Here is a 14,100-nt window from a genome sequence, read left to right as displayed (position 1 = left end):
GTATCGAAGTGCATCAGAAGATGGACGAAAGAGCGATGAGAAACACATTGTCTCGACGAGTGGCGCAAATAGGAACCCTAGCGAGACTAGTGTGGATGGTGTGAATTGCTTTTCTAATTGGCCATTGCATCGAGGCATTACAAAGAAGACGGACGTCCATGTCGACTCTTATCATGTGTCGCCAGCCGGTTCTGAGCGTTGATTTGCAACGCAAGCGGATGACTTTGTGAGGACGAAAGCTTTCCTAGAGACCATTAGAGCGAAATTATGAAATGAAAGTATGACTATGGTGTGCTTTCTCTTGGCAGAAAAGAGGACGTCACTCAGCTCTATTGCCTTGGCGCAAGTGCCTGAGATGGAACGAATACCTCGGGGACACGTTTCAAGATTCTCAGCTTCAGCGATTAATTTCCAGTTCCAATCGTGCCCCAGTGTATCTGGTTACATTGCCGCCCCCCAAAAAACAAGTTGCCAACCTGTAGACATGGCCGTTCTCACATTGTGGTATGCTAGTTTGCGCTAAGATCATGGTTGAGAGTCCCAAGATCGATACGAGGGGCCCGATACTGCGTTTGAACGGGCTTTAGGGGCGATCCTCCGCGCTTTATCTTCCGCGATCCACTTCCCGGTGTGTTGATGGTGGAGTGGGGTTGACATGTGAAAGTCCCCGACTACACAGGTTGTGTTGCTGCAGAGTAACCACGTTTTTGACAGAGAACAAACAGAATACGACGACCTTTTCAGAACAGACTAAGTGTGGAACGGGAAATATGCTTGAGAGGAGACTGATATGCTAAATATATTCGGATCGAGAATTATGAGACGTCTTTGTATAACGGCCTGAAAGGAAGTGAGAGTCAAAAGGTGTCAGCAAACGCAATTAAAACACATATAATAGCATAGATTTTAAATACGATGGTTTCATGTAAAGGAAAAGTAGTACGCTAAATGCCAAGCGAAGGTCTACTGAAGACGGTTGTAGTATGGCTTGCGAGTTTCTGGTAGTGGAGATAAGATAGGCTAGCGTTACCGGGAGCGTCAAGCGATCCATCAATGGGCAGTAACTAGACGTGCGATGACGGTTGGAAAGTTTGTTGGGACTGTGATAGACAAGGTATGTAAGCCGAGGGTTGGACAGCTGCTGCGTGCGGGGTGAAAGGGCTGTCGTGGTTTCACATGTCATAGTCAGACCTCTGGTAGCGATAGCAGAAGGCATGTGAAGCTCGAGGTGTGGCCCAAACGACCCCTCGACGTGTGGAGACGGTTCACGAAGTGAAAAAGGAACCGCGGCGAAGGGTCTTGGGCGAATCAATGTGGTTGAATGGTGCCTGGCGCGCTAAGCCAGACCCTGCAGGAGAGACGTGCACCACGCTTGAGAAGCATTCCGACTTTTTGCGATGCGCACCCACAACGTTTTCGAGCCATTGCGGGCCTTCGCGAAGTGCGCATTTCTTTTGCTGGTGGCCGGGGAAAGTGCTCGCTGTGCAGAATGCCATGTCGGATTTGATTCGGCGCCATATCACGCTATCGCCCCTCATTCAAGCCCGGTAGGTGGCTACGTGGTACCTGCTCTAGGCGAGGCGGCGCCGGAATGCGGGTGGTGATGGGCACAAACAAGCGGTCTGGTTGCCGTACTCGTGCCTAGCGATGCGCCAAGCCAGCGGATGAGAGGGGATCTACTGAAAATTCAGGATCCTGGGCTGGCACAATGCGGGATGTGTGCTAAGAGAATGCATTGATGCAAATGTGGGACACTCGCGAGGACAGTGCTCGACGTGTCCAGTGCGGTGGCAAGCAATTGCAACGGCGAGAGTATTTTTTGCCGAGTGGAGAGAGATGTACACAGGTAGAGAGAAAGCGTGCTAGCCGATGGAGCTGGAGCTGTCTGATTATCGAAGCGAAACGGCTTCTCGAACGCCCCTGGCCCAGAGACCTGCCCATTCCTACTTTGGTGCATACCCGGACATCCATCGACACCGCCCTGGAGTGTCTGGTTTAAATTCCCACCTGGTCCCGCACACAAAATCCGCTTTCCTTCACCTAATTGCCCTCTCTCTCTACTTGTTTCTAAGACTTCCACTCACTGGCCCTCTCCGGCACCCTCCACAACCCGCAGCCTGCCCTGCGTCTCAACAGTTGATAGCCCTTTGGTGCTGCAACTGCTCAGGCTTGCTCCCCACCCCAAACCCTCTTTTCCCCTCCACCACACCTCAATTTCTCTCTACAATGGCAACCTCCACTGCCCGCCCCCAGCAGCCTGCGCTGAGAAGGAACCAGACAGCCGATTCGACTATCAACTCAGTCTCGGCCTCGCCCTTTGACTCCCCAGCCGGCTCAGCCTCCAACACGTCGCTGTCCTCGCTGGACGAGCAGCCCCAGACCTCCAAGAAGTCATCCCACGGAAAGCTTCTCGACACGTACGGCAACGAGTTCGAGGTCCCCGACTACACCATCAAGCAGCTGCGCGATGCCATCCCCAAGCACTGCTTCGAGCGCTCCGCTATCCGTGGTCTGGGCTACGTCGCCCGCGACGTCGCCTCGCTCGCCGCTACCTTCTACGTGTTCCACAACTACGTGACCCCCGAGACGGTCCCCTCCATGCCCCTCCGTGCCGTGCTCTGGGCTGCATACACTGTCCTGCAGGGCCTCTTCGGCACTGGTCTGTGGATCCTTGCCCACGAGTGCGGCCACCAGGCATTCTCACCCTCCAAGGTGCTTAACGACACTGTCGGCTGGTTCTGCCACTCGGCCCTTCTCGTCCCATACTTTTCGTGGAAGATCTCCCACGGCAAGCACCACAAGGCCACCGGCCACATGGAGCGTGACATGGTCTTTGTCCCCAAGACGCGTGAAGTATACGCTACGCGTGTCGGCAGGGCGGTCCACGAGATTTCTGAGCTGGCCGAGGAGACTCCTATTTATACCCTGCTCCACACCATCGGCCAGCAGCTCGGTGGATGGCCCATGTACCTCATTTCCAACGTCACCGGCCACAACAACCACGACCGCCAGATCGAGGGCAAGGGCAAGGGCAAGAAGAACGGCATGTTCGGTGGCGTCAACCACTTCAACCCCTCCAGCCCCTTGTACGAGAAGCGTGACGAGCACCTTATCCTGCTCTCCGATCTCGGTATCGGTCTCGTTCTCGCTGCTCTCACTGTGGTCGGCAAGACCTACGGCTTCAAGAACCTTCTCGTCTGGTACATCATTCCCTACCTCTGGGTCAACCACTGGCTCGTCATGATCACCTTCTTGCAGCACACCGACCCCACCCTGCCCCACTACGACGCCACCGCCTGGACCTACACTCGTGGTGCCGCTGCTACCATCGACCGTGAGTTTGGCTTCATCGGACGTACTCTCCTCCATGGTATCGTCGAGACTCACGTCCTCCACCACTACATCTCCACCATCCCCTTCTACCACGCCGACGAGGCCACTGAGGCTATCAAGCCCATCATGGGCCGTCACTACCGCTCTGATACCAAGGATGGCCCCATCGGTTTCTTGAAGGCTCTGTACAAGAGCGCACGCTGGTGCCAGTGGGTCGAGCCCAGCGTCGGTGCCGAGGGCGAGGGTAAGGGTGTTCTATTCTTCCGTAACCACAACGGTCTCGGTACGCCACCTCAGAAGCTCGATGCTTCCGGAGCCAAGAAGGCTGCGAAGATGGAGGTTGGCCCTGAGAGTGACAACGAGTAAGCGATGATTACGAATTTTATGTTTTGGAGCGGACTATTCTGCCACGGCGTTCGGGAGTCGCCCGACGAGGCTGCGCACTTTGCTTGTTGGTGCCGCGCATTAGACTAGATGACCAGTCAAATTATGAGTCGGTGTATTTTGTAGATGTATTCCAGCAGACCCTTGAGGTTTCAAACAAGTTCAAAAGTTTATCAAGAAGAAGAATGCAACATGCTGTTTGGTGAATATTCAGGAGTGAGATGGATAGGTTGGGTTTCCCCGCACATGGTGTCCGCGGTAGCCCGATGCAAACGTGACGTTGGCAGAGCCGCATCCACGAGCGTTGCCTGACCAGTCGCTCACATGTGCGAAACGAGCTTGATACAGTCAAGTCATAGTAATGCTGTCCCAGTGCGGTTGTGAGTGTTGGCTCACGCATTACTGCCATGTTCTGAGCTCGGTAAAAGCGCTGCTGCACCCACACCGCCTCGTTGGACGTGGAGAATTTGGCGGCATGCTTCGCACAACTAGTGATGGAGAAGACGCCCAATGAATGTTCTAACAAGAGCTGTCTAGGCAGGAAGTCAGGCGTGTCTCTCTTCTACCTGCAGCATGGCAGCTTGTGGTGAGGTACCTATGTACCTCGAGCTTCAGACACAAGCAGCTTCTTCAAAAAAAAAATGTAGCGACGTTGGTAAGGAACAAGATATCATCAGAAAACCTCGTCTGCTCCAGCTACCTCGCACGGTGAGTCGTGCTATAGGACACGTAATAGAGGATAGCTAGGTAGAGTGCCAAACTTTCCTACAATAAATTGTGCCCATAATGAGTTGAAGAAGAGAAAGTCGGAGAGCGGCCGGCGAGAATTTTGTGGAAGGGGCGGGCGGCGCTTTGGCCAATCACGGGTGGATTATTCAAACGCCAAGCCATAGCGCTCCCATCGTGAACGTCAGTTGAAGCTCCGCAGCCACAAGTCCATCGCCATCGTTCAGAGCCTCACAATGCTGCGGCAACAGATGATCCGGTCGCTGAAGAGGCCTGCCCTCCGCGCAGCCCTCAATGGCAGCCGGGCCTTTACTGCCTCGGCCCGCCGACCAGCAGACATTGAGCTCACTATCGGTTTGTGCCACTCCCCATTGTGGGCGACAAGGTATGCTAACGGGCCTGACAGACGGAAAGAAAGTATCAGTCGAAGGTACGAAGACGAGACATGTCCCCTTGTAACTGCACACACGGTTCTAACGCGCCCCAACAGCCGGCTCGTCCCTCATCCAAGCCTGCGACCAGGCCGGAGTTACCGTCCCACGATACTGCTACCATGAGAAATTGATGATTGCTGGAAGTTGTCGTATGTGCTTGGTCGAGGTGGAGCGGGCACCCAAGCCTGTCGCCTCCTGCGCATGGCCCGTACAGCCAGGCATGGTTGTCAAGACCGACTCGCCTCTTGTCCACAAGGCGCGTGAGGGTATCATGGAGTTCCTGCTCGCCAACCACCCTCTGGACTGCCCTATTTGCGACCAGGGAGGCGAGTGCGATCTCCAAGACCAGTCCATGAGATACGGTGCCGACCGCGGACGCTTCCACGAGCTCGAGGGAAAGCGTGCGGTTGAGGACAAGAACGTTGGACCGTTGATCAAGGTAAGCTCTCACAATGTCTTCCATCCCAAAATGTATGCTCACAAAGGCAGACTTCCATGAACAGGTGTATTCATTGCACACGTTGTGTCCGTTTCTCCAACGACATCGCTGGTGCTCCCGAGTTTGGTTCTTTCGGCCGTGGCAATGACCTAGAAATCGGCACATACTTGGAAACCGCCCTTGACACCGAACTGTCCGGAAACGTCATCGATCTCTGCCCCGTTGGTGCTCTCACCTCGAAGCCCTACGCATTCAAGGCTCGTCCATGGGAACTGTACAAGACTGAGTCCATCGACGTCCTTGACGGCTTAGGTTCAAACATCCGCGTCGATTCTCGCGGTATCCAGGTTATGCGAGTTATCCCGCGTCTCAACGACGACATCAACGAGGAATGGATCAACGACAAGACCCGTTTCGCCTGTGATGCTCTCAGCACACAGCGCCTGGTCAACCCACTCGTCCGCGTTGACGACCAGTTCCAGCCCGCAACCTGGGAGCAGGCTCTAGTCGAGATCGGCAACGCATACAAGAAGATCGCACCCAAGGGCAACGAGTTCAAGGTTGTGGCTGGCCACCTCGTCGAGACCGAAGCGCTGGTCGCCATGAAGGATCTTGCCAACAAGCTCGGCTCAGACAACCTGGCTCTTGACCAACCCGGTGGCAGCGAACCCATTGCGCACGGTATCGATGTCAGGTCAAACTACGCCTTCAACTCCAAGATTTACGGTGTTGAGGATGCTGACTACATTCTCCTCATTGGCTCCAACCCCCGATGGGAGGCTGCCGTCCTCAACGCCCGCATCAGGAAGCAATGGCTGAGAACAGACCTTGAGATTGGCTACGTTGGCGAGGACTTCGAGAGCACATTTGAGTACGAGAAGCTTGGAAACAATGCCAACGACGTCAAGAGCGCTCTTTCCGGAGAATTCGGAAAGAAGTTGGCCTCAGCCAAGAGGCCCATGATCATTGTCGGTAGCGGTGTCACAGAACACCCTGATGCTAAGTCGATCTACGAGCAGGTCGGATCTTTCGTCGAGAAGAACAAGGACAAGTTCCAGACCGAGGAGCGGAATGGCTTCAACATCCTGCAGCGAACCGCTTCCCGAACTGGTGCTTACGAGGTCGGCTTCACTGTCCCCTCCTCCGAGGTTGCCCAGACCAAGGCCAAGTTTGTCTGGCTTATGGGTGCGGATGAGATCAACGAAGCCGACATTCCCAAGGATGCCTTCGTTGTCTACCAAGGTCACCATGGCGACCGCGGCGCACAGTTCGCCGACGTCGTCTTGCCTGGTGCCGCATACACAGAGAAGTCGGTCACATACGTCAACACCGAGGGTCGCGTACAGATGACCCGTGCCGCTGTTGGCCTTCCCGGTGCTTCAAGAGAAGACTGGAAGATCGTCCGAGCAGCATCAGAGTACTTCGGTGCTGAACTACCCTACGACGATGTTGAGCAACTGCGCGACCGCATGGAGGAGATCTCGCCTGCTCTGAGGAGATACGACCTTGTTGAGCCCGCATCGCTACCCAGCCTGAGCAAGGTTCAGCTGGTAGACCAGAACCAGGGCGCACAAGCGACCGGTCAAGCGCTGAAGAACCCCATTGAGAACTTCTTCTTCACAGATGCCATCTCCAGAAAGTAAGTCACACCAATATGCTTTATCCATTTTTTGATGTCATGCTAATATTTACACAGCTCACCAACAATGGCCCGTTGCTCAGCGGCAAAGGCCCAGAAGAATCCCAAGACAAACTTCATGGCACCTGGTGAGCCATACCCACAAGTCGGATATGGACCTCAGGTAGCAGCGGCCGCGAACATATAGATGTGCATTTGGTGAAGGTAGAATATTGGGCTCTATTGGGATTGTAAATAAGCATTGTGAAACGTTTTTCTCGAGTTTGGCACGTGATCTGCGGAATGTAGAGAATCAGAGCGCTACCCGCGCCAAATTGTTCAAAATCTTGTTCCGTTGCCCATCAGTAAACTTTGAGGTATTTAAACGCAAAATACCAAGCCTTAACAGAGCCTTGGACAAGCCGTCAGCCAAGGCGCTACGCGTGTGCGACCCACGTTCGCCTTCCTTGTAAACTCTCTAAGATGTCAACACTCCCCATATTTCCACTTATATGACTACCTATTCATCTCTTGTGAGATTCAAGCCTCTTGTCGTTGCCATCAAGCTTTCACTGTCCTCTTGTCTTGCGGTGAAGGTATTTCAGACGGCCACGATACCACTGCACCGAGTTACCCCACGGATCAGCGAAACATCTTTACACAAACGACGTATATCACTTTGCACCAAAAAATAAAGTATTGCAAGTCGCTCAATCACCTTCAAGAACTTCGTGAAGCAGAAGAAATATTCATTAAGCTTTGTCGTCAAGCCTCGCCGAGAACTTAGCAAAACCAGCGAGGAAGCCGACATAGCCGTTGGTCGGATCCGAGGATCCGATTCAGGGTCGGTAGCCAGCCATGCCTACCTTGGCGGTTAACAACTTCAACATTGTCTGTGCATCTTTGGGGGGATTCATTACGCTCTTTGGACTTGTTAGTTATTTGATGAAAGAGAAGTATTACCTAAGTGAAGCTTGTAAGTCGCTGTTTCCCAAGCTTGATTTGGAGAATGTTGCACAGATCATTCCAGCCTCAAAGTACATACTAATCCGTGTGTTTCAGTAATATCACTCATCGCTGGACTCATCTTCTCGCCACATGCCACAAATTGGATCAGACCAGAGGAATACGCTCTCAACGATGCCGAGGTTCTGGATACCATCACCTTGTACTTTACGCGCCTCGTGCTAGGCGTCCAGCTTGTACTCGCGGGTGTGCAATTACCGTCAAAATATCTAAAGACAGAATGGAAGAGTTTATCTCTGCTACTAGGTCCGGGTATGACAGTCATGTGGCTCGTGACGAGTCTACTTGTATTCGCTTTGGTCCCACATATCAGCTTCCTACATGCCTTGGCTGTAGGCGCTTGTGTCACGCCCACGGATCCTGTATTGTCGAATTCCATCGTCAAGGGGAAATTTGCAGACAAAAATATCCCGAAAGAGTTGCAGAAGATTATTGTTGCTGAGTCCGGAGCGAACGATGGTCTTGGTTACCCGTTTCTTTTCCTACCGCTTTACCTAATCAAGCATATTGGCCACGGCGGAGAAGGCTCGGATAACAGTACCAAAGTCGCAGTAGGGCTGTGGTTCGGCGAAACTTGGGGCTACACGATCATACTAAGTGTGGTTTATGGTGCTGCTGTGGGCTGGATTGCAAAGGAACTACTCCATTGGGCCGAGGAGCGGAAGTACGTTGACCGCGAGAGTTTCTTGGTGTTTGCAATTACCTTGGCTGTAAGTTCTCTTTTTCGATTTTTGGGGATGTGAGGTTTGCTAACTATGGATGCAGCTCTTTATTGTCGGCACCTGCGGCATGATCGGCAGCGACGACGTGCTCGCCTGCTTCATCGCCGGCAACACGTTTACCTGGGATGACTGGTTCCGCCTCGAAACGATGGATGACTCTTTCCAACCAACCATCGACATGCTTCTTAATGTCTCGATCTTCATCTGGTTTGGCGCCGTCTGTCCCTGGCGCCTCTTCGCACACTCTCCAGTCATCCCAATTTACCGACTCATCCCATTGGGTATCCTAGTATTGCTTCTCCGCCGACCGCCTATCATTTTTGCTATGCACAAACAAATTCACCAGATCGAACAAAGACGTCAAGCACTGTTCGTAGGCTTCTTCGGTCCGATCGGTGTGAGCGCCATCTTCTACCTCTACATCAGCCTTGAGTTTCTTGCTGATATCAAAGTCGACGGTGAAGTCAGGGAGGATGCAGCGTTTCTCATGGAAGTCATGAATGTGGTCATCTGGTTCTTAGTGATCTGCTCAGTCGTAAGTTTATTCCTCTCTCAAATATCTCAATGCTCATTCTAATATCAACCAGGTCGTCCACGGTTTGTCCATTCCTCTAGGTAAACTCGGCTTCTTTATTCCCCGCACTCTCAGCACAGCCTTATCCTTTGCCCGTACCGGATCTTCAGCTGTGGACGAACCCACATTCCATATCGAGGGGACCGACGGGCCTACAACTGATGCTGAAGCGCGTTTGCGCCGTCGCCCAGGCTGGTCGCGCAATGGAGGTGATTCTCTGCCAAACCGGGTTGTGCGTATTGGCAGGACTTTGATCAGTTCGGGGACGAGCTCGGCGAGCACATCGAGGGCAACTAGTTCGGCGCGCGTGGCCAGTCAGCCGCCGTTGCCCATGAACAGTGTCAACACTACGGCAAGGGATGGCGAGCATGCGGGAGTAGATGGTGGAGTAAAGGATGGCGTTGTCGATGGCGAGGTACCAGGTCCAGGCGAGGGCGTCATCCCTGGACGTACGATTCGGTTCCATGATGAGCAACAGAAGGTCAAGGTTGCAGATGAGTAGTAGCGAGCAGATGGATGAGTGTGTGAAACTTGTGTGGCATAAAAAATACATATGAGTTTGTATGCGTGCTGCATGAAGCGTGTGTGTAGCGTTCTAGCGACGAGATTGGGAAATTGGGTGGTGCATTGATGACGCATCATGCAAATAATATCATCGAACTCATCTCATTCTGCAATTCATTCAAGATGCGTTGACGTAGCCGATAAGTTTACTACAACCATGATCATATCGAGAATTTGCCATCTCATGCATGCCAAACAATATAACACCCCACTCAACTACGACATCAAATTTATCACTCAAACCACACCAACGACTCCCTTCTCACCAACCTCCCTCTTCGCGATCTCAGCCACATCTACAACCGTCCCGTCCCGAACGCTCTTCTCCAACTCCTCCCTCTTCACTGCACATCTCGCGCTATATGTCGACCGATCCCTCTTACAATCTTTCTCCCAGAAGAAGTTTTCGCCCCAGCAGGACACGCCAACCAACTCCAACATTAGCACAGAAACAACCAACCCCGTAGTCGTTGCTACCAACCGCAGGCTATCGAGGTGCGCAAGAGGAAGTGTGATTATGATGATGGACACACAGGTGCGATAGGCGAGACGAGCGGATTTACGGAGACGTTGGTTGGGGATGGTGCGATGGACATGTGTTGCAGAGATGATAGCGAGGCAGAGGAGGGAGATACCCAGACCGCCGCAGTAATACCATACTAGACCTTCTGAGATGTGGTCTTCGGAGCGGGAGATGAAGGTCTCGGATAAGGAGTCTAGAGGTGCAGAGGGTATGTCGTGGGCGCGGACTAGAACGGCGAGGGCGGATGCAGAGAGGACGAAGGACATTATGAAGGGGAGGTGGACGGAGAACCATATCAACGCTTGTAGTTGTTAGTTGGAGTGTGAAGGGGAATGGGAGTCTGACTTACCGGAGAATACATGCCGACGAATAGCATGTGTATGCAGATTGAAGGAGTCAATCTCAAAGTACAGCCAATTGAACACAAACGCCTGTATCAACCCCAACACAGCTTTGCCAAAGAAAGCATTGATCCCCATCTCAACAGAACTTTGATACAGCAGACCCAGAACACAAGAACCGAAGACAAGCGTAACAAAGGCGTTTGTCCGCTCAATCCGATGCTCGATGTTCGTCGCAGGAAAGAACTCGAGACTTCTCTTGATCCACTCTGGAACAAACCTATACACCGGCGACCCAGGCCGCTGAAGCAGCAACATTGCAAGCTGACCAAACAGATCAAATAGAATAGCCGTCCAGATAAGCCCTTGTCTACGTGGCTCTTCGACATGTATACTCGCTATCCAAAGCGCTGCGGGGATGAGCATGATGGCCCCATTGCCCAACATACTGCCCCTAACCATAGGAATACACCACGCATGCCAGAAGAAACTCGTCATGACAAACAACCTGGCTGCCAGGTAAAACGCTACAAGCGGCGCATACGTCCTCTCCCAAGCCTCGGCCATGTTCGTCGTGAACCCCAACAAACAGGTTAGTAGGAAAAGTACGGAACACCGCCTCATCACATCATCGCTATCGAACCACGACACCAGAACGCCAATGTCTGTCCAGAACTTCCAGCCCATGATGAAGGTGATGGCGAAACGGAGTAGAGATTGCCCTGTTGGGTGCTCGGCTGCGGAGTCACCGGTGATGGCGATGATACCTACGTAAAAAAGGTCGATGAAGAGTTCGTACGAAGCGACTTCTTGGGCCTCTTTTGCGCGCCAGAGAAGACCTTTGTGGAAGTATTGTCGTACTATGGGCTTTTGGTAGAGCCGGATGTTGTTTCCGTGGTTACGACCTGCCTGCCATGTTTCTTTGTCGAACGACGATTCAGTAAAGGAGTCTGCAGAGTCTGCAGTATTTACATCGTCCTTAGTGCGCAGATGGGCTGAGTAACCGTATTTGGAAAAGTTGGCGTCCAGTTGCACGGCATGCGAGGTGAGCATGTGGAGTTCGGTAGATAGGGTGTCGAGGTCGCGGATTACGCGCTCAAACTCTTGGGCTAGGGCACCATGGTCTTGGTGAAGTTGGCGGTGGTGCGCGGTGTGGTGGGCGTGGGTGTGGCGGAGTGCCTCGATCTATGGCATGTGATCAGATCAACTGCCTGATACCAAGAATCCTCCATTCCTGTTGAATGAACCTACGTGTTCGGGAGATCCATGTATAACTAAGTCGAAGTCTTCTTTCTCATCCGCAGTGCTTAGTTTCCTCCTCATGTGGATTGCTTCATCGGGTGAACTCGCAATGTGCACTTTTCTTCCATCAGGTTTAAAGAAATGCCTCAGCCTCTTGCCCGTGTGGTGGCCGAGATGTGAGTGGTGATGCTGGTGAGAATCATGCTGTGCTGCCGTGCTTACTGGTGTATCGACGCCGGTATGTGGAGTATCTGCCATCTTATCCATCATGCGAGGAAGAACCGCAGTGCGAACGGATTGAGCCAGAAAACCTAAACCCAGCGAAACTATATATACGCCACGGCATAAATTTAACGATGCTATCTCGTTGGCTTGGATGACTGAAGCTTGCCTCTATCGGGGCTAGCACCTGCCCGATTGGCTGAGATGGAAGCCAAGAACGTGAATAAGCAGTCACCACGCTTGGGTAAGCCGCGGGACGGAAGCTGGGTTTGAAGGTATTGTGTTGTGCCGTATAGCAGCTCGAGGATGTAGTAATCTGGTTGTATGAAACAAAATGTCCTGAGTTTCGCGGAGTGGTGGTAGACAACGATCCCGAGGAGGTGTCTTGGAAGTTGCGGATCCGATAACAGACACTTCAGCTTACCAGTGTAGCCCTGTGTAGATTAGTCAGGGATCATGCATTAACATGGCTTTTGCCCAGACAAATGTGTTGCAAAAGGGCATTGCTAGCATGTGCCGGGTGATGGATTAGATTTCTGTTCCGCAGGCCAAGGAAACAGGCCTGACTTGATCATAACGTATATTGCTCGCTGGAAATATGTGGTGGACGTACGCTGCCTCGGAGGATATGAGCACTTTGCTGCTATCTGAAGCCATGCGTGTCCGCTATCTACCGTTTCTTTGCTTGCCCGGCAGGGCTCTGTGTACGTGCGCTCGTGCTGCCCGAATCCGTCTTGCCTGCCATCCACGAAGCAAGGTCGAAGTTCTGTAGCTGTTGTGCGGTGTTGGTGGAGCCGGAGCCCAGGACGCCTTGCTTTTGCATTTCCTCGAACTCTTCCTTCATCTCGGGGTCCACTAGATGACTGTTAGCATGTGTGTCTGCAAATGACGAGCTGTCGAGTGGCTTACTGTTCTCCATCAACTTGGGCATGCCAAAGATGAGGCCCATGGATACCACCGCCATGAGAATCATAGGGTTCTTCAAGAACGACAGCGGTGAGACTGCGACATGTTAGAAAGGTCTTCTCGCAGCATCTTGTCATAAACGCCAACTTACAACCCTGCCTCTCCTGGTAGAAGTATTTGGTTCCTACAGGCCGGGCCTCGACTACCAAGCCGTTACCGCCCTCGCCGCGACTCTCTCCCTTGTTGTCCCATTCGTTTCCTAAGAAGGTCTGCCATGCCCTGATCATCTCCTTCTTTTCCCCACTGCCTTCTACCGCCTCCTCCCGAGTGACGTCGATCCTCAATGGCTCGAACGCATAGTCGCGGCAATGCACGGTCGCAAGGTAACTTCCGGCACTCACATTGTTGAAGTTGAACGTATTGGAGCGCGTGAGGTAGGCATCAAGAGGCGGGCCTGAAGATTGGAGCGTTGCGTGCGTCGTCGAGGGGAGGGTAGACGGGTTGACGAGGACCGTGTTCGGTATTTGCAGGAGCAAGCGTGCTGCACTTGTAAGTGTCGCAAAGGAGGAGAGGGTGGTGAATGATGTCTTCATCGTGGCGTGGGTTGAGCGCGTTGTGATATTGGTGATGCCGCTCTGGTGGGCTTCCGCTGAATGCGTGAGCACCATGGCGCACGGGCCTACGCATACATACCAAGTACTAGGTGCTACGAAGACCTTAGCTGTGTCTACACTCCGATGACATACATCCTCTTCCGCAAACTATTCTATGCTGCAAGACTTTAGAGTCCGATATAGGTTATCTTGTCGATTCAGACTAGGCATCACTTCTATGGAATCCTGCGCTCCGGCATTCTACTTGGCGGTCGCAGGGCAGAACGCCCGCTATAACACCAAGGTTACTGCACATCTTCAGCATCAGACGCACATATGCAGAAACACGACAGGAGATTACGGACAAGGACTCTGTTGAGAGGGCTGATGTGGAGAGGTTCGTCAAGATCAGACATGGAAACGGTTTAGCGTAGAATGGAATACAATTGAACT

The 14,100-nt window shown here is 52.6% G+C and overlaps 4 protein-coding genes across 4 annotated transcripts; 3 read left to right on the top strand and 1 right to left on the bottom strand.

Moving 5' to 3' along the window:
* Positions 1-2,226: 2,226 nt before the first annotated feature.
* ALTATR162_LOCUS3413 (uncharacterized protein) lies at positions 2,227-3,699 on the top strand (the record flags this gene model as incomplete). The annotated part of the gene is made up of 1 exon (XM_043311019.1): positions 2,227-3,699. The coding sequence occupies one exon, from the start codon at positions 2,227-2,229 to the stop codon at positions 3,697-3,699; it is 1,473 nt and encodes a 490-aa protein (XP_043166954.1).
* Positions 3,700-4,679: 980 nt separating this feature from the next.
* ALTATR162_LOCUS3412 (uncharacterized protein) lies at positions 4,680-7,142 on the top strand (the record flags this gene model as incomplete). Its single annotated transcript, XM_043311018.1, has 5 exons — positions 4,680-4,797; positions 4,850-4,873; positions 4,934-5,316; positions 5,367-6,955; positions 7,013-7,142. The coding sequence occupies 5 exons, from the start codon at positions 4,680-4,682 to the stop codon at positions 7,140-7,142; spliced, it is 2,244 nt and encodes a 747-aa protein (XP_043166953.1).
* A 650-nt stretch (positions 7,143-7,792) lies between these two features.
* Positions 7,793-9,758, top strand: ALTATR162_LOCUS3411 (uncharacterized protein; the record flags this gene model as incomplete). Its single annotated transcript, XM_043311017.1, has 4 exons — positions 7,793-7,910; positions 7,997-8,670; positions 8,726-9,217; positions 9,270-9,758. 4 exons carry the CDS (start codon positions 7,793-7,795, stop codon positions 9,756-9,758), a joined length of 1,773 nt encoding a protein of 590 aa, XP_043166952.1.
* Positions 9,759-10,057: 299 nt separating this feature from the next.
* ALTATR162_LOCUS3410 (uncharacterized protein) lies at positions 10,058-13,647 on the bottom strand (the record flags this gene model as incomplete). The annotated part of the gene is made up of 6 exons (XM_043311016.1): positions 10,058-10,644; positions 10,693-11,869; positions 12,573-12,582; positions 12,823-13,003; positions 13,058-13,150; positions 13,206-13,647. The coding sequence occupies 6 exons, from the start codon at positions 13,645-13,647 to the stop codon at positions 10,058-10,060; spliced, it is 2,490 nt and encodes an 829-aa protein (XP_043166951.1).
* Positions 13,648-14,100: the final 453 nt, after the last annotated feature.

This window comes from Alternaria atra (assembly GCF_907166805.1).
Source record: "Alternaria atra isolate CS162 genome assembly, contig: 22, whole genome shotgun sequence".
NCBI classification, from domain to species: domain Eukaryota; kingdom Fungi; phylum Ascomycota; class Dothideomycetes; order Pleosporales; family Pleosporaceae; genus Alternaria; species Alternaria atra.
The sequence above is the reverse complement of the archived record's forward strand: the minus strand, read 5'-3'. Positions and strand labels throughout refer to the sequence as shown.